At 46.3% G+C, this 22,865-nt stretch overlaps 2 protein-coding genes across 5 annotated transcripts in view; both read right to left on the reverse strand.

Moving 5' to 3' along the window:
* Nucleotides 1–12,783, reverse strand: C1H11orf91 (chromosome 1 C11orf91 homolog). 4 transcript variants are annotated; one of them, XR_009694195.1, is made up of 3 exons: nt 7,814–8,001; nt 7,044–7,179; nt 1–4,609 (listed from the first exon to the last, which is right to left on the reverse strand). XR_009694195.1 is itself a non-coding variant. In XM_061151651.1 (2 exons), exons 1-2 carry the CDS (start codon nt 6,261–6,263, stop codon nt 4,524–4,526), a joined length of 582 nt encoding a protein of 193 aa, XP_061007634.1. In that variant the 5' UTR covers nt 6,264–7,033; the 3' UTR covers nt 1–4,523. The 4 variants fall into 4 exon arrangements, 1 of the variants encoding a protein (XP_061007634.1); XR_009694196.1 differs by having other exon boundaries at nt 7,044–7,644; XR_009694197.1 differs by lacking the exons at nt 7,044–7,179; nt 7,814–8,001 and adding an exon at nt 12,721–12,783.
* A 2,927-nt stretch (nt 12,784–15,710) lies between these two features.
* The window catches only part of CD59 (CD59 molecule (CD59 blood group)), a 34,569-nt gene continuing 27,414 nt past the window's right edge, over nt 15,711–22,865 (reverse strand). Inside the window, exon 4 of the mRNA XM_061151679.1 lies at nt 15,711–17,262. Within this exon, the coding sequence (XP_061007662.1) occupies nt 17,060–17,262 (203 nt within the window). The 3' untranslated portion in view covers nt 15,711–17,059. The remainder of the gene's footprint in view (nt 17,263–22,865) is intronic.

Below are 22,865 nucleotides of genomic sequence, written 5' to 3' on the forward strand. Positions count from 1 at the left end.
CTTCATTTTAAATACTGTTTAATTGTAAGTTGATACAAGTTAATTTTTAACAATGGCTGTATTTAACAACCAGCTTACAAAATTCCTCAAAATTTAACCATTGGCTTTCATGAGCTGTCCCAACTGGCTCCAGCATGCCACTGCATTTATCTACTATTCCATGCATATGGTGTTTGCTTCACCTGGACCCTTATCTTGTTTTCAATTGCCAAGCATCCTTCTTTTGGTATACAGCCTCTTCCATTCCATTCCATTTAGGATGGACTGAGAATCATAGGACCTGCCTCCTACACTATCCTGATAACAGGACTTGTGACCAAAGCCATTGGATGAAGGGACAAGTACCGGGGCTGAGTGTGGGCACTCCAGAGACCTTGACTGTGATACCAGAAGACTGTCAACTCCATTCTCCCTTGGGGGACAACTGTGGGAGACAACTCAGCCCACTCCCAAACTACATCCTCCCGGTATTGAACCTAATGCTTCCTCCTGGTGACTCACTAGGGCTTCCCCTATGTCTGTGCCCTTTTACACTGCAGGAGGGCCTGGGAGAACCTTGACAAGCCTGACTTCCAGTCCTCACTCTGCCATTCCCTAGCCCTGTGCCCAGGGGTGGAGGAGGGAGTAAGTCACTCCACCTTTCAGAGTCTCTGTCCCCTCATTTGTAAAACATGCCAAGAATGGTTCCTATATCACAAGTTGCTAGTAAGAATTATTATTTTTTGCCACGCCACGGGGTTTTCTGGACCTTAGTTCCCTGACCAAGGATTGGACCCGTGCCCCGAACAGTGAGAGCACGGAGTCCCGGTACTACTAAGAAGTAGACTGTTCATGTCAACTGCCTCCCGCAGTGCCCAGGATGCACTCAATCAGTGGCCAGTTTTATGAGTCTGGATGGATGGGGGTGGGGGGCAATGGAGGCTCTGGGGAAGAAATGGGAAATTGCCCCCCCCCCAACCCCCCGCCGGGCAGCTCTGCCCTCCTTGAGCTTGCTGCTGAGTTTTCCTGACTCTCATTAAGAGTCTCCAGCTCCCCCCACTGGACTTGCCAGCCTGAAGTTTTCTAGAACAAGGGAGCTTCTCTTGCATCAACCAGCCTGGGGTAGTGGGAATCTAGCTTCCTCCTAGAGAGGGGAGACAGGACCTGGAATGCCTAGGGTGGGAGGACTCCCAGGGGTTGTGAATCCTGGGGTTGTGAACTCCCACAGTTGTGAATTCTGGGGGGCTGTCCAGACTTTGCTCACCCTATACTGGGTTTTGGAAACACTGAAATTTGTTGCTAAGGTTTAGAACCTGGGGGCTTTGGCCTGACATTGGGCCCACGCTCCTGGCTGTGGGCAGCAGTGGCTGAAACACCCCCGCGGTCAGGCAGCAGCTCTGTGGCTGGCCAGCCTCTGCCTGGCTCCTGGTACCCATGCCCAGGGTCTCCAGCTGGGCCTCACAGACATGCACATTTGTGTCCTCAAGCTGGTGGTTGCTGCACAAACTCTGGGCCAAGTGTTTGTAGCCTCTGGGGCTCCCACCACCCATCTATCATCATCAAGTGATAACCTCCTGCTATTAAGGATAAACCATCTCTGCTTCCATCCAGAGCCAATCTATTGAAAACCCAGGGCTTCCCTGGTGGCTCAGTGGTAAAGAATCCACCTGCAATGTGGGAGACCTGGGTTCAATCCCTGGGTTGAGAAGATCCCCTGGAGGAGGGCATGACAACTCATTCCAGTACTTTTGCCTGGTGAATCCCCATGGACAGAGGAGCCTGGTGGGCTCCAGTCCATGGGGTCGCAAAGAGTCGGACATGATTGGGCAACTAAGCACATTAAGAATAAACCATCTCTGCTTCCATCCAAAGCCAATCCTACTATAAACTAGACCTGACCCCTCTCATCCACTCAAGGACACCATTCCAGCAATTCCTCCTCTCTCTGAAGCCACAGGTTAAATCCATTTCACCTGTCTTCACTAATCAAGGTTGTTTTAAGACTTGCATGTCCTCCTAGCAGCATGAAGCCTAAACAGTAAGATGTTTGCCTGAGTTATTGCCCAGAAACGTGGAGGCTAATTCTATCTGAATGGGTTAAGATTGGATAGGACCACTGACCCTCTAACTGGGACTGCACCAGGGTCCACTCAGGAACCTTTTGACATCAGAGGGCCCAAACCTCCACGCTCAGAACGTGCAGAGGCGCGTAGCTGAGTTACGCCTGCACAGGAGGACAATTCCTGCATCTTTTCCCAATCACATCCCCACATTCCCCACGCCTCCAGCTGACCTGCATCATCTTTATTCGTAACCCCATAAATACCCCAGCCCCTTGCCTTTTGGGGGCAGACTTATGACTTGTTCTTTCAGCCTCTCCTCCAGTTGTCTCACAAATAAGACCTCTTTTTGCTGCAAACATTGGCGTCTCAGCATTTGGCTTGCTGTGCGTCAGGCAGAGACCTCTTCTACTTTGTCAGTTTTTCTCCCTCTATGGGGTCATTCTCCATCAGACAAATGCATGGTCATTTCTCCTTTCTTAAAAAACTCTTATCTCGACCCTGCTTGCCCTGCCCGTTGTTTCTATCTCAGCTCTATCTGAAGCTAAACTTCCTATAAAGGCATCTACACTTCGTGTCTCTAATTCCTCTCCTCCCATTCTCAAACACCTGCAGTCAGGCATCAACCCCTTATGCTCAAGCGAAACTGCAAAAAAGCAATACGAAATCGTGTTGCTAAATCCAGGAGCAAATACTTAGGCTCTCCTTGACCAATCAATGCTATTTGTCAGACCCCCTCCGCTTCTCCCTCCTACTTCATATGTCTTTGAAAACACCTGGCTTACCAGCTGTTGTTGTTTAGTAGATAAGTTGCATCCAACTCTTTTGCAACCCCATGGACTGTAGCCGGCCAAGCTCCTCTGTCCATGGGATTCTCAAGGCGAGAATACTAGGGTGGGTTGCCATTTCCTTCTCCAGGGGATCTTTCCGACCCAGGAATCGAACCCACATCCCCTGCATTGGCAGGTGGGTTCTTTACCTCTGAGCCACCAGGGAAGCCTAGCTCACTAGCTACTCTTTTCCATTCTCCTCTGAAAGAAGCCTAGACTTCACAGATTCTTCAGCTACGATCTAGGCTGCTGGCATAGTGAAGGCACAAGGGGATCGAGAAGCTAAGCACCCAAACGTTATACTTAAAGATTTAGGTTTTGTTTTTTAGGCGGCACTGTGTGGCATGCAGGATCTTAGTTCCCCAACCAGGGATCAAACCCATCTCCTCTGCATTGGCAGCATGGAGTCTTAACCACCAGGGAAGGCCCTGGAAGATTTGTTCTAGATCAAAGATGTGTTCTATCAGCTATGTTATCCTTCGTGTGCTTGTGCCACAAGGTCCTGGCTCCTCCTCGCCACAGGGGCAGTGCCTGACAGCAGGGGACCCAGCAAGGGGGAAAGGGCAGGAACACTGCACCATTGCTTCTCACTTAGCTCAACAATTCCAACAACCTCCTGTTTTCTCTTCATCCTTCCTTACTCTGTTCTCAACATAGCACAAATCAGAACCTGTTACTCATCAGCTGAAAACTCTCTACTTTCCATCGCACTCAGTAAAATCCCCAGGTCCTTACCATGTCTGTAAGGTTCCATGCAAATGGACCCTCTCTGCCCTCATCCCTTCCTCCCTCCCCTTACTCCTGCTCCAGCCGTCTGCGCTCTCTGCTGACCCTCAAACCTCCCAGCATGCTCCCACTTTCAGCCTTTGCACCTGCCCTTCACCCTGAAATGCTCCCCTAGGGTGTCTCCTGGCTATTGCCCTTAATCTCCATCAATCACTGTTTACATGTTCTCTCTTCAAGAAACCCTGCTTTCCTCCCACCCTCCTGACCATCCTCATCCCTACTTTTTGTTTTCCCCTTAGCCTGTCATCTTCTGATACCATATTATGATTTACTAACAATATTTGCTGTCTGTATCCCCACCCCCAACCCCAAGAGCCCAGGAGGGTGCCTAACACATAATAAGCACTCAAATATTTGACTATATGAATGTTTAGGAAGGACCATGCCTTTCATCAGATTAACAAAGAGTTTTGTGCTCCAAAAAGCATTTAAAAATTATAAAACATTTCCAAGGACTAAAGCTGTTTGAAACCAAACTAACCCCTTGTTCCAGTCCTCAAAGAGCCTTTCCGAGTAGGGACATGGCAACAGAACCAAATATGTGTTACCCTTGGCTTTTTCCAATCCCCCTGACTTGACAGTGTTGGGGATCCCCTCCTCCCCTGGTTTTGGAAGCCCCTGAATGCTGGCTGGGCAGCAGCCTCCAGCCCCTATGAGAGCACTCCCCCCAGCAGTGGCACAGACAGGAGAGAGACCATGAGATTTACCATGCAAGTGGGCACTGTATGTGGAGCACGTGCTGGGAGCAACGAGAACAGCAGTAAATACAGAACAGAAAATAACGATCTTTGAAATGACAACAAACGGGACACATTATCTAAGCACTAACGCCTAAGGAGGTGGCTGCCAGGCTCTGGTGCGCAGCTCCTCAGGAGAGAGAGGCCGACTTCTTCCCAGGCTGCCTGGTCTTCAGGCCTTGTAACTTTTCATCCTTCAGCGCCTTCAAGAATTTATCTGCAGAAGACCAAAACAAACTTAGATGTAGGAGCGAGAAGGGCTTTTTTCTAACACTTTCAAAGCTAGCTTTGGGGAAGCAATCGTGTGCTTCCCCACATGAGTCCCAAACCTATTCAGACCCAAGATGGGTGAGGGGGGAAAAACCCCTAAGAACCAAAACACATCCAAGTGGAGAAATACGTGGTTGAGAAATCCAGGACTTAGAAAGTCCAAGTATTCTAGTTTTCTTCTTGAGGAAGTGGGGAAGGGGACATCACAGAGTGCCTGATGAATGGGGGATCATTCCCATGGCCACATATACCTAAACATGTAGTCTATTTCACAATAATGGGGATCGTCTTTCTAGAACCATCTGCCCTCCTCCAGTGGTCAAGAGCTAGCCTTAGCCAGACCAGGTGTTGGCAAAGACAAAGTCTGTTGAACAGCCTATGGCTCCTGAATATTCCACAGTGCAATCTGGTCCTTCTGGCAGTAAAACTGGATTTAACAACTTTACTGTGGAACAGAGAAGACTCAGTCAGTTTGCACACTAGAGGAATTCTGCCCTGGTCTGCTTAAGACTTTAGACCTTAGATCAGATGACAGAGGCCAGGACCCTGGTGAGAGGGCAGCCAGAGGTGTCATAGGAGGTGACCGTCCAGCATTGAGAAATGGAAGATCCCAAAGGCCCTCGGTGAGCATCCTCAGCCTTCTGGGTCTTGCACCTCTCCCTAGAGATCAAATGACCCTCACCTACTCCCCCTCCCTCCACTGAGGACCCCAGTTTAAGATAAACCTGAGTCAGGCCTCTAGAAACAGGGGTTGTCTGTGGGGGTGGACCCCCCCCCCCAGGGTGGTTGTACTACTGTTCAGGAGACTTAAAGTTCAACCTGGGGGTTCTGATGGACCAGGTACAGAGCTCAGAGTAACATCAGGGCTCAGGGCGGGGGGAGTCGGAACTTGAGGCAAAAGGGTCCAGATTTACGGTGGAGGAAGAAATTGGTTGAAATCCAGGATGGAGTGTCTGGGTTCCGGGGAGGGGCGGGTAATTGGTTTGGGATCTGGGGTTCCTGGGAACTGGAGTCTGAGCCTAAAGGCCACATTGCGGGTGAGGGGCTCAGGGGCCACGGAGCCAAAGAGGGAGCCAAGGCAGGCTAAGGCGCCGGGGTCACGCACAGCGCTGGGAGTCGAAGCCGTCCCCAGTTATGGTGAGCAGCTCCAGCTCCTTAATCCGGATCTCCAGCTCACACAGTTCCTCGGGGTGGGAGGCAGAGGCTAGCCGGGAGGTCGTGGGGCCGGGAACCAGCGGGGAGGCCGCTGCCTCGGGCCCCGGCGGTGGAGAGTAAAAGAAGCGCAGAGGCTCGTAGGGGATGGAGGCCAGGCCGGAGGGCCAGGGCGGGAGACAAGGGCGCTCACTAGGGGGACCCAGGCCTGGTGGCGGCGGGGGCGCTGCGGCCGAGGGCGCCTGGGGCAGGGACCGGCCCCCCGCCGCCGGCGCCCCTCCCGCCGGCGCCCCTCCAGCCTTCAGCGGCACGAAGAGCTTCTTCCAGATGTTGAAGTCGCTGAGCGGCGACGAGGAGATGCCGCGGTCGTAGAGGGATGGGAAGTAGAGGGGCGGAGCCGGTCGCTGGCTCATCGTGGGGCTCTGGCTGCCGCGCCGCCCCTTCGGCATCGTTTGAATGGGAAGCTGCGTGGGAGGAACCCCGCGCCGGGAGACGCGAGCCCCGGCCCCGAGTCGCCGGGATTCCGAGGTTCCACAGGCCACGCCCCGAGGGAGCGGCCCCGCCCCCAAACAGTCGGGGTTTTCAAGTCCGGCTGGCCACGCCCCAGAATGTGGCCCGCCGACGCCCCCAGGAGTGAGAAAGGCCACCCTAGTAGAGTGAATGGGGAGTCGGGCGCATCCGTTCTGTTGTGCCGCTCATCTCCTATCGGCGATCACCCAGCGTCCTCGACGACAGCACCTCCACGTCCTCCAGACCCCGGCCAGGTCCCGCCCCAAGACTCCCACTAACACCCCTGAATTTCACAAGCCTCACTCGCGTTATTGCACCCCTGACTCCTGCTCTCTCATCCCACTATAACCGCATCCAAAAGCAGGAAGCCGCGAGCTGGTCAGAACTCCGAGAGGAAACCTTCTTCAGTCTTCCTGCCCTTTCGTGTTTGTGTCTGCGTGTGTGCGGGCGTGTTCAGTCGTGTCAGACTCTTTGCGACCCCATAGACTGTAGCCCACCAGACCCCTCTGTCCACGGAATTTTCCAGGGAAGAATACTGGAGTGGGTTGCCATTCCTAGCCAGGGCATCTTCCCCACCCAGGGATTGAATTTGCCTCTCTTGCCTTGGCAGGTAGATTCTTTCCCACTGTGCCACCTGGGAAGCCCCTCTCCTCTTATAGGGAGAAAAAAAAAAAAAAAATCCTAGAAACTTGCCCCCTGCATCAGCAGACTTTGCTTACCACCCCTCCTTGCAGAGAAGTCTGGGGAAACAAGTATCTGACTTTTCATTCTCTATAACAGAAGAAGCAGGTTGATGGGAATGGCTGTTAGAACCAACCCAAGTTTTCACCAAATTTCCCAGTGTTGTGGACAATTCTGGGGGAAAAAAGGAGAGAGAGAGCCTTTTATGGATTTGTAATAGATCTGACCTAGGTGTCTTTAGTGAAGTGCAGTTTAATTTTCTTCCAAACATTGCTTATCAGGAGCTAAAAGGCAGTCAACGAACCACCAAAAGGAAATTCTGAAGAGCAACCCTCAAACAGCTCAGTTTTTTTTTAAGGTGATTTGGATATACTGCCCAAGGACATGCCCAGATCATTTAAATAGTAGCCTGCATTAGCCATAGACGGAAGGAGAGTAAATTTCCTTGAAAACCTCTGCCTAATGATACTGAGGTGAATGAACAAAGATGAATGGGGGCCAGTTTAGTCTGCTGGTCAGTTAAGATCTGAGTCAGATCCAGGTCCACTAGCAAATACTGTGTGTGTGTATGTGTGTGTAGCAGCAAAGCAGAGTCAGATGTCCTGGACTGGTGAGTTGCTGGACTTCTAAGATGGTTTTCTGCAAAATAAAAGAACCAGGTGGCCTCATAGGGTTGTTTCTGATGATCAGATGGAAGACAATAGTGTGTGTGAAGAACTTGTAAATGTATGTATTCTGTCCAAATATAAGAGCAGTTCCCATTGAGGGGCTTGTCTGAAACTAAGAAGCTTTTTCTTCCCATACTCACTTGTAAGCTTCTTGAGGGCGAGGATCTCGCCCAAGGATCCTATAATGCTGGGCATATAATGGTGGTGGTGGAGTGGTTTAGTCACCAAGTTGTATCCGACTCTTGTGACCCCATGGACTGTAGCTCGCCAGGCTCCTCTGTCCGTGGGATTTTCCAGGCAAGAGTACTGGAGTGGGTTGCCATTTCCTTCTCCAGGGGATCTTCCCAACTCAGGGATCGAACCCAGGTCCCCTGCATTTCAGGCAGATTCTTTATGAACTGAGCCACCAGGGCATATAATAGGATTCAATAAATATTTGGGCACTTTTAAAATAGTGTTATGTATTGTGGGAACTGAAGGAGATCAGAATATACCACCACAAGATACACCACTTTGGCATAAGAATTATTTTAAGTTGAAGTTAATTGAGAAAAAGCAGATACAGGAGTTACTCTGTCCTCTCCTTTTCTGCCTAAAAGCAGGGCATAAATTTCCCCTTTTAAAGGTTACAAAATTTCCTTTGTAAAGATAAAATAAATTTCCCTTTGTGAAGGTGTCCCCAACCCCCTCTCCCACACCAGAATAGAGAGACAACTCTTATCACTGGAAATGGCCCTAACTTGAGTTTGCATAACAGGGCCTTACCAAACAACCTTTATCTTCCATAAGCTTCCCCCATTTATTGGGTTGGCCAAAAAGGTCGTTTGGAGTTTTTCTGTAAGATCTTACTAAAAAACTTGAATCAACTTTTTGTCCAATCCAATATTGACCTTCCTACAATTTACCTAGAAATGAAAATTCCTGAAAACCCAAACCCCTTTCACTTTGTCTTGTTCACAGTTTATCACCCTTTGTTGAGATGGTTTACGAGCTCTCAAACCTAAACACTTCTTTGGGTTTTCACTACTGTTGTGTAAGGCCCACATGTGCATGCATAATGAATCTTTTCTCCTATTCATTTGTCTTTTGCTGCTTTAATTCTCATGACCCAGCTACTGAACCTAAAGTAGCAGAGGAGGTTTTTTCCCCACCTCTACAGAATCGTAGTAATGGTAGGAGCCAGGGTCTGAGACTCAGCCCTGGGACCAAGCTCTGAATCCACCGTGTATTTGGCTGTGTGAGTGAACCTTTCCGAACCTCAGTTTTTCATCTATACAGCAAGAATCATAATGGTACCTACTTGCTTGGGTTGGCAAGATTAAATGAGACAATCTAAGTACCTGGGCATAGTACCTATCTTAGCTCTTATTGTTACATGCTAAAGATCCTTAGAATGGAAAGAGACTTTGCATTAAATTTTATTAAATGATGTAATATAATCAGATGTTTTTATGTGTATTTCTCCTTTCAAAGAGGAAAAGCTACCAGATGTTTTTTCTTAGCTCCAAGATAAGATTTGATACTGGATGGCTTAATCATAACACCATTGTTTTAGATAATGGGTTTAAAAAGAGGTTGTTTCCTGTAACAAGCACACCAGGAGAAAACTCAGGTGCCACAATGAGCAAACACTTGAGATAAACCTGAGTTTGGAGGTGAAGTCCAAATGGAGCCATAATAAACCATGGTTTTTAAGAAAAACGCCTATAGATAATCTCTGGAAATAAAGGTCTGGGAAATTCAAGTTGCTAAAGAACAGATAAAGCAGGCTTATGTTCATTTTAAACAGAACTTTTCTCTCCTGGAGTCCAAAGCTGTTGTATAACCTGCCTCTCCCCACCAATCCCCATTTAGTGCTATCCTATTGGGCTTGAGGGACTCAATTCTAACACCCCTGCCCCCTGTTTGCATTTGGAACCAAGACATATGTGAGGCCTTCTTTGCTGATGAAGTTCAGTTGGAAGACATGGTTAGAGGTCTGGCAGCCAGCTAGGCTTACTCATACTGCACCTCTCAATTGACCTCACCCACCAGCTCAAGGCCCTGTGGGAAAACCACAGGCTTTGTGTTCAGAGAAAGGGCCTTCATGGACACAGTGAAGAGACTGCCAAGAACCAACCTGATCCTTTCTCTGAACTCTCTAAGCAGGGCTGTCCTTTCTCCACTCTCTAGAGGAGAGGGGCCAGGAGTGTCACTCTTCATAAGACATCAAGATGGAAGTTGCTCCCAACACTGATTTAAACTCTATTCACCTAGTTTGCCTCGCTGCAGTTGGAGTTTGTAAATTTTCCATTGCCACATCCCTCTCCAGCCAGGCAGTCCTGGGGTGCTGTCTGCCTGGCTTCCTCAGTCGTGGGACTGCTGAAGATGGTACAGAAGACTTCCCCTGGGAGTACACTTTCCCTCCATCACTCTAGCTCTACATCTAGATACACTGCCGGCCAGCACACCATCTCTAGGGTCTCTGCCTCTTGAGGGATACATCAGGATTTTCCATGCCTGCCTTTGCTCTGGATGGCTTTTTAGGGAAATACAGTGGCTTGGAATATGACAGAGTTGTTATAGAGAGAATGTTTGTGTCCACCGAAATTCATATGATGGAGAAAGCAATGGCAACCCACTCCAGTACTCTTGCCTGGAAAATCCCATGGATGGAGGAGCCTGGTAGGCTGCAGTCCATGGGGTCACTAAGAATCGGACACGACTGAGCGACTTCACTTTCACTTTTCACTTTCATGCATTGGAGAAGGAAATGGCAACCCACTTCAGTGTTCTTGCCTGGAGAATCCCAGGGACGGGGTAGCCTGGTGGGCTGCTGTCTATGGGGTTGCAGAGTCGGACATGAGTGAAGCGACTTAGCAGCAGCAGCAAACTCATATGAAACCCTGACTCCCAGTGGGAGGGTATTAGGAAGTGGTTATGTCCTGAAGACACAGCCCTCATACGTGGGATGAGTGCCCTGAGAATAAGAGAGATCTCTTTCCCTTCCACCACGTGAGGACACAGAGGACCACTGCCAGTGAACCAGGAAGTGGCGTCTCACCAGATACCAAGTACACTGGAGCTGTTATTTGGGACTTGCCAGCCCCCAGAACTGTGAGATACAAATGTTTGTTGTCTAAGCCACCCAACCTATGGTATTTTTTTTATATAGCTGCCTGAACAGACTGAGACAAGAGTCAATGCTTGAATCAGGACTCTTTGTGTCTCCGGGAAAATCATGCTAGGTCCCTGACCCTCCGTCTTCTGACCTGTAAAGTGAAGACAGTATCTGCTTCACAAGGTTGATGTATTTGATGAAAATATGTATAAGCAGTACCAGGGACACATCTCTGGTGCTCAAGGAGGTGTGACTGATTAGCATTCACTTCCACATGGATTCCTTCGTTCACCAGGAGTTCCTGGTAAATTGATGAGAAAATTGGATCAGGAGGGGTCCCTCCTTGAAAATCAGACCCCCTCCAGGTTGAGAGGGCTTCCCTGGTGGCTCAGACGGTAAAGAATCTGCCTGCAATGTGGGAGAACTGGGTTCGATCCCTGGGTTCAGAAGCTCCCCTGGAGGAGGGCATGACAACCCACTCCAGTATTCTTGCCTGGAGAATCCCCATGGACACAGGAGCCTGGCGGGCTACAGCCCATGGGGTTGCAAAGAGTCCGACACAACTGAGTGACTCAGCAGCAGCAGCCAGCTTGAAAAGCCCTACACCCTAGAAGCGGATTCCTTGTTGTCCTGCTGAAGACACTGATAGTGAAACCACAGAATGCATTTCAGGACGTAGTGCAGCATAGGTTCTCCCATCTTGGTGCAGAAATAATTCAGTGAGAGGCAGAGTGATAGATTCAGTTCAGTTCAGTTGCTCAGTCGTGTCCAACTCTTTGCAACACCATGGACTGTAGCCTGCCAGGCTCCTCTGTCCATGGGATGCTCCAGGCATGGAGAATACTGCAAGGGATTGTCATGCCCTCTTCCAGGGGATCTTCCCAACCCAGGGATTGAGTCCAGGTCTCCTGCATTGCAGGCGGATTTTTTACCATCTGAGCCACCAGGGAAGCCCAATGGCACTACAGAAATGAGAAACAGGTGGTAACATATACTAAAGTATGGTAAATCGTCAAGTTTCAGTAAAATGTCACCTTTCTCCTATATATGTGTGTGTGTGTGTGTATATATATATATATATGTATTTTTTTTCTTCCTATTTTGGCCACACTGGGTCTTAGTTGTGGCATGTCGTATCTTTAGTTGCGGCATGTGAACTCTTAGTTGTGGCATGTGGGATCTAGTTCCCTGACTAGGGATTGAACCCAGGCCCCCTGCATTGGGAGTGCATAGTCTTAGCTACTGAACCACCAAGGAAGCCCCCACCTTTCTTCTTTATTTCTGCTCTTAGTACATGCAGAAAAAGCCCCTTCTCGAGAATCATTAACTTGATTTTGATGGGTATGATGTAGGTCTTATTCCACCATCATTTTATTGTCTGGGGGCATGTCTCATGCTTCTGAGGCACAGTTTTGTTGCCAAGCAAGTCTGTGTGGTTTTGTTGCTAGGCAAAGCCTGCTTGCTTGCTTTCTTAAGCAAGCCTGCTTTCTTGAGTGACCATTAACTTACAGGAGTCTTCCGTACTTTGTACTTAAGATCCCTGTTGGAGTTAACTATTTAGTCATCTACTTTGTCCCTTTACTCTGCCCCTATGGTGTATGTGTTAGTTGCTCAGTCGTGTCCGACTCTTTGTGACCCCATGTGACCCGCCAGGCTTCTCTGTCCATGGAATTTTCCAGGCAAGAATACTGGAGTGGATTGCCATTCCCTTCTCCAAAGGAACTTCCCAACCCAGGGATCGAACCCTGGTCTCCTGCATTGCAGGCAAGATTCTTTACCGTTTGAGCTATAGGGAAGTCGTCCCTATGGTAGTAAACATATAAAGAGAGGCTACTGTGTACCAGGTACTTGTCATCACTCACTTTATCTAACAGCCCCTAGAAGTAGGCGTCATTGTCCCCATTTTCCAGATGTGGAAACTGAGGCATACAAGGCTCAGTTACTTACCTGAGGTCCTGTGGCTGGTTAGCATCAGAGCTGGTGTTCCACACAGGCAGGCTGACTCCAGGGCCCACTCCCTCTGACAGCCTCCCGGCAGTTGCCTCAGCCCTCAGGCAAGGTCACCTTCCTGGCCTCTGGCTTCCCATCCTCTTCTTGGCAGGGGGCTGGCTCTAACTGGAAGTTGTTTGTATCACGGTTCAAGGGCCCAGCTATTCTGGGAACCATGGAACAGTCTTTTCTTTATTACTTATTTGAATTAACCATTGTGTTGGTCTGAACCTCGGGGGTGGGGGGAGGCATTCCCACCTCCCTTCCCCCAACACTCACTATTTCAAGAAAGTTTCTTAAAACTGCAGCCTAGCCATTTTTCTTGTTTCTCTTGGTTGGATATGTTCCCCTGTAGTCTCAGTGTTAGTACAGTTTTTAATAAACCAAACCCTGGGAGGTAGATTGGCTGGCATGGAGAATGCAGGGGCTTGGAAGGTGAGACCCAAGTCTGAGTCCCATCAACCAGCATGAACCAGTGGTGCAACCCTGGGTGAAATGATGTCACTAACACTTGCTGTCCACTGGTGTGTTTTCATGTTATACTGATGGTTACAGTTGTAGGGTAGGTCGTCAGAATTTTCTGTTCACAAGCAACAGAGGTTGGTACTGAGGGTTTACACAGAGGGACATGAGATAGCTCATGGAATTAAAAGCTTAAGATTTAGGTTTAGAAGATGCAGACACCAGGGTAATTTTGGGGGTCCAGGTTAAGGGGAAGAAATCAACAGCCTGTTCAGTGTGGCCACTGGGGTGGTAAATACTATTGGCTGGCTATTCTCGATGACTGTTTCTAACCCTTTCCATCGCTGGCATCCCTTACAAAGACTGGAAATTCTGCCAGCCCCTTTGAAGCTAGGGACAGCCATGAGACACAGTTCCAGTCAGAACACATACCTGAGAGCTTTCTGAGAAGGGTTTTACTTTCCCAATAAGAGGGACAGAAACAACTGAAATTTTCTCCTCATCTTGTCTTCCTGCCTTGAACCCAGATGCAATGCTGGAACTTCTGCAGTCATTTTATGATCAGGAGGGAAAGACCCAAATTAGCACAAATATCCCAGCCCAGACATCACTGAGCAGCTCAATCAACTGCCAGCGGCTGCCCACCTCCAGGCTGAGTGCCCCGGGCCCCACCGCCCCATTCAGTGAAATGGACAAGGACGGTAGTTGATAAACACTCTGATGGGTTTGGGTACAGACAGTACTATGCACGTGTTGTGCTAAGTCGCTTCAATCCTGTCCGACTCTCTGTGACCCTACAGACTGTAGTTCACCAGGCTCCTCTGTCCATGGGATTCTCCAGGCAGGAATACTGGAGTGTGCTGCCATGCTCTCCTCCTCCGGGGGATCTTCCAGACCCAGGGATAGAATCTGCATCCTGCATCTCCTGCATTGGGAGGCAGGTTCTTTACCGCTAGTGCCACCTGGGAAGCCCCAATACGATGCACAGTTACTGAGAAAAATGAACTCATATACATACAGTGCCTAGACTAGTGCCTGGCACACAGTAAGCCCTCAAGTTGTCACCCAGTATGCTCCCTGTTCAAAAATTTAGAGCCAGGTCCCATTTATCTACCCTAGTAGAGTTTATGCGTTATGCTGAGTTCCACTTCTGGTCACAGCACCGTAAGAAGCCAACAGTGCTCACGTACAGGGTCAGCATGCAGGGGTTGACCAATCTGCGTGTGGCCCACAGCAGCAAGGGTGGGAAGAGCAGCCAGCCCCGGGGAGGCTGATCACGGAAAGGAAGCTCCCTTCTCCACAGTCTTCTCCAGGGGATCTTCCCGCACCAGGTATCGAACCTGGGTCTCCTGCATTGCAGACAGATTCTTTACCATCTGAGTCACAAGGGAAGCCCCCAGTGGGGTTATCACCACCCAATAATGAACCCAAGACTAGTGACTCTCCAACTCATCTGGCCTCTGTAGTATTGCCTGTTGGCGAAGGGTGGGGTGTTGTACCACATAGCACGTGGGATCTTAGTTCCATGAACAGGGATGGAACCTGCATTGAAAGTGTAGAGCCTTAACCACTGAACCACCAGGGAAGTCCCTGTATTCTTGCCTTTGGGTCCAGACATCCAACACAGCCTACGGCATGAGTCATAGCAACTATCTGCAGAAAGAAACCTCAAAACTTTAAGACTATACAACCCCTGCTGATTCTGAGTCCCAGCAGTCCTCTCCCTAGCTCCCTTTTAGCAGATTCTGCTTTAGAGAATGACCCCCTTCTCAATGCACTCTGGCCCACAGTGGGCACAAGACCCAGGAGAGCAAGCAGACAGTCTCACCCTGGCATCTAAATCTAGAAAGAGAATTCTGGAACTTCCCAACTCCTGGCTTTTTTTTTTTTTTTTTTTTTCTTTTTTTATTAGTTGGAGGCCTGGCTTTTTTCTTAATTAAAAAAAAATTATTTTTGGCCACACTGTATGGTGTGCAGGGTCTCAGTTCCCCAACCTGGGACTGAACTTGGGCCACGACAGTCAAAGTGCTGAATCCTAACCACTAGACCACCAGGGAATTCCCCCAATTCCTGGCTTTTTTCAGTCTGGTTGGATTCCTCTTCAAAGTTCCCCAAAATTCATTTCCTGCCTAAGTCTGTCAAAGTTTGTTCTTGTTCCTTAGAACTAAAAGGCACTATATGAAATGAGCTGCTTTGCTGTGGAATGGTCAGTACTTCCTCAGGCAGAAAAAGTCCTATCGAGGAAAGAGTCACACCGAGTTGCACTGTCTTCGAAAAGAATATTAAAGATGTAAGGAAAAGCACCGAATCAGCAAGGAACACAAAGCACCAAAGTAATGCTAGGCTGGGATGAGGAAGCCTCTGTCTTCATGTCCAAGTAATAGCAACTACAGGAGAAACCTGGTACTAAGATCTCTTCTTTCAGTTGCTACCATTGGACGTGTTGCATATGTTGCTATCCTTTTGGGCCAATAACCACACTCATGCATTTGATGAGATTTTATTTTCAGAAAAAAGGCAGGATTCATTTCAGTCTGTCCAGCACATCACAAAAACAAAGATTTAAAAAAAAAATTAAGAAATTTCACCTTTATCTTTTAAAGTCAAGCTATGCTGTTACATACAGCCAAGATTGTAAGCATACAAATGTCATTAAGTCTACTGAATCTTATTCACCAGTACCCACAAGAAAAAAGGCAAAATTTTGTCCTCCTGAAAAGGTGGGCACTTTTTAGCAAACTGATAATGCTTCTGAAAGCCTCAGCATTTGTGATGATGCTAATAGCCCTTACAAATGTATTTTACACAATCTGTGCTGACTCAGCTAGGAGCCTACTGGCTGTGTGTCGGCAGGTAAACACATCCCTGCAGGCCTGCTACTGTTCATGATGACGTTTGCAACTTTCAAATCCTAACCCCAAAGGCCCCTCCTGTTCCAGTCACTCATTATACATACACACATGAAGAGTGTTCCTACCAGTAACAGTTAAAATAAGCATACTTAATAACTGCAAGTCATATGTAACACAGAATATTCAAATGTTTAGTTTTTAACTGTGTGTGACAAAGCCAAGACAGCCTACCATGTCAATAGAAAAGGTAGGCAGTGGAAGGGAGAGTTATAACATGCTGTTCATTTATGCTACTGAGTTTTTCTAGCGAAAGACAGCAAAGCCAATATAAAATTGAGGGACAGAGGAAAACAGATTTGAGCCACTGGTACCTCTTGAAAGACAAACCTTGTGTTTCCATGCTCTGCCATCTGGAAAGCTTACCTCCTTCCCAGGCAGCTGAGAATACAACAGTCATTCCCACTACTCTTCTTTAAGAATTTCATTGTCCCTGACTGACAGCCCACATCTGAAAGATGCATCATGCCTACCTGAATACAGGCGCCATGAAAGGCGAGCATAAAGCATTCCTTCTGAGAGAGACTGTTGAAAAGGAGACCCTTGCCCCAGCTACTCCAAGAAAGTACTGATCACGCTAATTACATCCAAGGAACCAGAGGGAAATGTCTAAGGATTGCAGAGTAGCTACTCAAGCTGTCCCTGCAAAGCTGGCCCCACGAAGTGCAGAGTAAGAAGCATGTCAACTCACTCAAATTACATGCGGTTCACTCTTAACTTTTTTCAACTCAAACAGGTCTTCTCTGCCAACAGGACTGGTCTTCAGAGTCTTTCTGAGTTCCTCTATTATTCAAGTTGCTCAAGCTAGTTTTAGTCTTTCCCAACAGGATCCAGTTGGAAAACAAAAAGCCTTTGGAACATAGCATCACATGAAGGAAGGAATATATAGAAACAGGACATTTAGGAGAAGCCCTCCTGGCATAGATTTAGAGATAAAAGTGGCAGACTGCCACTAGCAACAGAGTGACCAGCAGTGGTGTCTTCTCGGATATACTCGTCCTGTCACTTTTGTTACACAGGTTCTTCTGGCAGCAGTGATACTGGAGCTGCTTCTCCCCAAAGGTTCTTGCAATGAACTCAAAATTGCAATCTTGATACCTCCAACACTGGTGGTAAAATTTTAGTGGCACTGTGGGAAAACACACACATACAAGGGTAAGCAATCAAGCAGGTAAAGCTCTATACTTGTCTTTGAATTCTCCTATCTGGCTAAAAAGATACAGGAGCCAGCTCTGAATGGAATCTCTCCATAAAGCCAGAGTCTCAGCAGAGCCAGAACAGCTGTGTGTGCATAGGAGGCAACAGGCAATCATATTAATGTTCGAGATTTACCAAGATTTTTAAATGCCCTCTTTGATTTGGCAATCCCACTTCTAGGCTTTCCTCTCTGAATGACTTGAAAAAAGGGTTAAGATACATGCTCAAGAATGGTCACTGCACTATCTGTAGCAGCAAGAAACTAAAAGACAGCCTGTTAACAAAAAAAAAGCATCTGAATAAATTATGGTAGAGGTTCCCCACAACAAAGTTCCATGCAGATAAGGAATGTCACAGGACTATGTGTGTTGACATGGGAAGTTTTAGTTTCTTTAAAAAAAAAATGCAGAAAAAATAGATAAATTGGACTTCATCAAAATTAAAAACTTTAGTGCTTCAAATAAGGAACACTTTAAAAAATTAAAGACAAAACCCACAAAAGGAAGAAAATGTTGATAAATGACACATCTGAGAAGAGTGAAAGACAACTGAACAATAAAAAGACAACCCTATTAAAAAATGGGCAAAGGATATAGATACTTCAAAGATATACAAATGACCAATAAGTGCATGAAAAGATGCTCAATATCATTAGTCATTAAGAAAATACAAATCAAAACCACAATGAACATCAATTCATACCAACTAGGTGGGTGTAATCAAGAAACTGGAAAATAATTAGTGTCATGGAATATTAGAACCCTCATATATTGCTTGTGGAAAGGTAAAATGGTGCAGGTATCTCGGAAAAGTCTAGTATTTCCTCAAAAGGTTAAAAATAGCTTCCATATGACCTAGTAATTCTACTTCTAGGTAAATACATCACCCAAGAGAACTGAAAACTATGTTCACACAAAGGCTTATATACCAATGATCATAGCAGCATTATTCAAAACAGCTAAAAAGTGGAAACAACCCAGATGTCCATTAACTGATAAATGGATAAATAAAATGTGGTATATCCACCTAATGGAATATTATTTGGCCATAAAAAGGAAAAAGGTACTGTGATACATCCAATAACACGGGTGAATCTTAAGAACCGCATGCTCGGTGATAGGAGCCGGTCACAGAGGACCACAACATTTTATGGTTCAGTTAATATTCAGAACAAGCAAATCCATGGAGACAGAAGGTAGATTAGTAGCTGCTAGGGTGTGTGGGAAGGAGGAATGGGCAGTGACTGCTAACAGGTATGGGGCTTCCTTTTGGGACCATAACAATGTTATGAAATTAGACAGTGGTGATAGTTATACAGACTTGTGAATATACTAAAGACCACTGAATTATACACTTTAAATTGAACTTTGGAACTGAGATATGTGAATTCCATCTCAAGAGAAAAAAGCCTAGATGCAGAGCAATATGTAGAATGTGGTCCACTTGTATAAATCATATGTGTGGGGCTAAATACATTAATTTTCTCTGGGAAGAATTCCCAAGGAATTTAACAGTGTTACCTTCACAGAAGACTATCTTTCATTTATATATTTATTATATTTATATGTGGATTGAGATTTAAAATAAAGTCACTGGATGAATTTATTTCCAAAATATTTTAACTTCCTTTAAAGATCATTAGACTATTCAGTAACACAGGAAAAACTTTCCAAAAGAATATGTAGTTGTGGTTCTAATTTTTGCACAACAAAGGAAAATAAAGGCCAAAAGTATATATGCCAAGTATCTTATACTGGCATATATAATTAGATAAACTATGTTAAGTGGGGAAAAAAAAAGTGTTGAGAGAGAAGAATTATCTTAGATTTTCCTCTTCAAAAGTTACAGTATGTGCTAGATGCTAGGGACACACAGACATATCGATAGAAGGCTGGTGCTTGCCCTGGCATCCCTTTCTTTTCTTCTGTGTTGGAAAGATAAAAAATACAGATGCCTATTTTTTTATGTAAGGCTTGTAACTAATTTATCCAACTGCACTCACAGCTCAGAACAAAAACCCCTAAGTTAATAACTGCAGGTTATAATTGTTCTGTACTCCCCTTCAGAGATGAGGTGCTGGCCTGGATTTTAATGAAGTTTGGTCAAGTGGAAGAGGCCAGAACAAGTGTTTCAGTGACTCTGCTTGTTTGGGTCATAAGCATTTAAGAGGCTGCTTCTAAAACTGTACTAAAAATACTGTTGAATAGGACAAGTTACTGCCTTACGTAATAATAATCAGACACTGGAACTAGGAAGGCATTAAAGCCACCAGAATATTAATTTGGGAAGCCTAACAGCTTGAGGAGGGCAGATTAATTCTGTCCTAATTATTCATTAATAAATTAGTCATTTATTAATAACTGCTACCAATTAATCACATACTACTTATCCTGGTGGCTCAGAGGTTAAAGCGTCTGCCTGCAATGCGGGAGACCTGGGTTCGATCCCTGGGTTGGGAAGATCCCCTGGAGAAGGAAATGGTAACCCACTCCAGTATTCTTGCCTGGAGAATCCCATGGACGGAGGAGCCTGGTGGGCTACATTAGTCCATGGGGTCGCAAAGAGTCAGACATGACTGAGCAACTTCACTTTCACCTGTCCTGCAGTGAGCCAAGCATTTTACTTGAATGACCTTATCTGCATAACAACCTTACAAGGGTGAGCTTCTCACCAAAGCCACTATCAGAATGACCTGAATAAAAGTGGATTACATCAGTCACTGGAATGTTGAAGGTTCTCTATCTGGGCACAGCCTCTCTGCCCTTTTTGAAGATTTGGTTCAAGTCTGCTTTTACCAAGGAATAGTCCCCAATTGACTTAGGGACCCTTAAGTATGTCCCTTATTTGAAAGGCCATTTCAGCAATGATTGCTTGACACTGTCATCAGAAGCTCTGCCAGACTCCAAGTACACGGTTTATTCTTCCAGGACCTAGCCAGGATGCCAGTAAACAGTGGCTGAATTAATACCCATCTGTCTCTCTTCTAGATGGCATCTGCATAGCACTATCATACACATTTCTCCTCTAACTGCCCTACTGACCCTGGGAGATAAGTATTCCCATTTCACAGTCTGGGGGTGTGAAATGTGGTTAAATAATTTCTCCAACGTACGCTTGGCCTCTGACTCATGTTTATGACAATGTGTACTCTGCCTCTCCAAGGCTGATGTCAGAGCTGGACGGGGATTTAGATGCTCCGTTAGTATCTGCCTTACTGTAAGGTCTGAGTATCTATATTTCAAGAACTGCTGCTACCACATGTCTAGCTGAAGTTTTGGGACATATGTTCATGAGAAGAAGGAAATTATTACTTAAGATTCACATCATCCTTAAAAAAAAAAAATTGTATTTTAGAGTTTTAGATTCACAGCAAAATTGAGCAGAGTTCCTATATAGCCCTCTGACACCCCCAGCCACGACCCTAAACAACCTCCCTCACTATTAACATCTCCAACACCTCCATGTGTTGCAACTGATGTCATCATGATCATCCAAAGTCCATAATTTACATTTAGGTTCCCTCTGGGTGTTGTATATTCTATGGGGTTTGACAAAACATATGATGTGTATCCATCACTATAGTATCATACTGGTTGCCCTAAAAATCCTGTGCTCCACCTGTTCATGCGCCCCTCCTCCCCACTTAACCCCTGGCAGTCACTGTCCTTTTGATTATCTCCTTAGTTTGCCTTTTCCGAAATATGTCGTTGGAATGATAACTGTACTTAGCCTTGCCAAAGTGACTTCTTTCACTCAGCAATATGCAGTTTCCTTCATGTCTTTTCATGGATTGATACCTCATTTCTCCATTCTCCGGAGGTACCACCATTTATTTATCCATTCACCTACAAAGGGGCATCTTGGTTGCTTCCAAGTTTGGGCAATTATGAATAAAGCTGCTATAAACATCCATGTGCAGGTTTTTTGTATGGACCTAACTTTTCAACTCATTTGGGTAATGAAATCAAGGAATGCAATTGTTGAATCTATGGTGAGGGTACGTTTTGTTTTTTAAGGAACCGCCAAACAGTCTGTACCAATTTACATTCCCACCAGCATTGAACGAGAGCTCTAGGAGCTCCACACCCTCACTGGGATCTGCTGTGGTTGGTGTTTTACATCCTGGCCCTTCTAATAGATGTGCCTTACTGTTTACATTAACTGTTTTTAAGTGTAACAGTTCATTATAAGATGAGTAAATTCTGGGGATCTAATGTACAGCATGGTGACTGTAGTTAAATAATGTGGTTAGTTGCTCAGTCTTATCCAACTCTTTGCGACCCATGGACTGTAGCCCGCCAGGCTCCTCTGCCCATGGGGATTCTCCAGGCAAGAATACAGGAGTGGGTTGCCATGCCTTCCTCCAAGGGATCTTCACAACCCAGGGACTGAACCTAGGTCTCCCATATTGCAGGCAGACTCTTTACCATCTGAGCCACCAGGGAAGCCCATGAATACTAAAGTGGGTAGCCCACCCCTTCTCCAGGGGACCTTCCCAACCCAGGAATCAAACTGGGGTCTCCTGCATTGCAGGCAGGTTCTTTACCAGGGAGTTAATAATATTAGATTGTCTATTCAAAACTTGCTTAAGAGAATAGATCTTAAGTGTTCTCATCATACACAAAAAGGTAATAATGGGACGGGGTGAATGTATTAATTAGACTGTGGTAATCACTGCAGATGGTGATTGCAGCCATGAAATTAAAAGATGCTTACTCCTTGGAAGGAAAGTTATGACCAACCTAGACGGCATATTAAAAAGCAGAGACATTACTTTGCCAAGAAAGGTCTGTCTAGTCAAGGCTATGGTTTTTCCAGTGGTCATGTATGGATGTGAGAGTTGCACTATAAAGAAAGCTGAGTGCCGAAGAACTGATGCTTTTGAACTGCGGTGTTGGAGAAGACTCTTGAGAGTCCCTTGGACTGCAAGGAGATTCAACCAGTCCATCCTAAAGGAGATCAGTCCTGGGTATTCACTAGAAGGACTGATGCTGAAGCTGAAACTCTAATACTTTGGCCACCTCATGCGAAGGGTTGACTCACTGGAAAAGACCCTGATGCTGGGAAGGATTGGGGGCAGGAGGAGAAGGGGACGACAGAGGATGAGATGGCTGGATGGCATCACTGACTCGATGGACATGAGTTTGAGTAAACTCCGGGAGTTGGTGATGGACAGGGAGGCCTGTCGTGCTGCGATTCATGGGGTCGCAAAGAGTGGCTATGACTGAGTGACTGAACTGAATCATTTCACACTTTAAATATATACAGTTTTTATTTGTCAATTATACTTCAATAATGTTAGAAAACAATTAAAATGAAAGTTTAACCATTTAGGTAGGAAACAATAGGATTAGAGAGCTGGAAAAAAAATTTCAATTTCACTCTACTTCCCTCTTCCCTTCTCTCCACCTCTACCATCCAATATACCCATTCTGTCAATAAAAAAACACAGGCAGGAAGAACTTACTGCTGGCAGGACAGAGATCTGAGCTCAAAGCTTCTAACTGCTACTCTAAATACTTACTCTACACATAA

This window comes from Dama dama, chromosome 1 (genome assembly GCF_033118175.1).
Source record: "Dama dama isolate Ldn47 chromosome 1, ASM3311817v1, whole genome shotgun sequence".
NCBI classification, from domain to species: domain Eukaryota; kingdom Metazoa; phylum Chordata; class Mammalia; order Artiodactyla; family Cervidae; genus Dama; species Dama dama.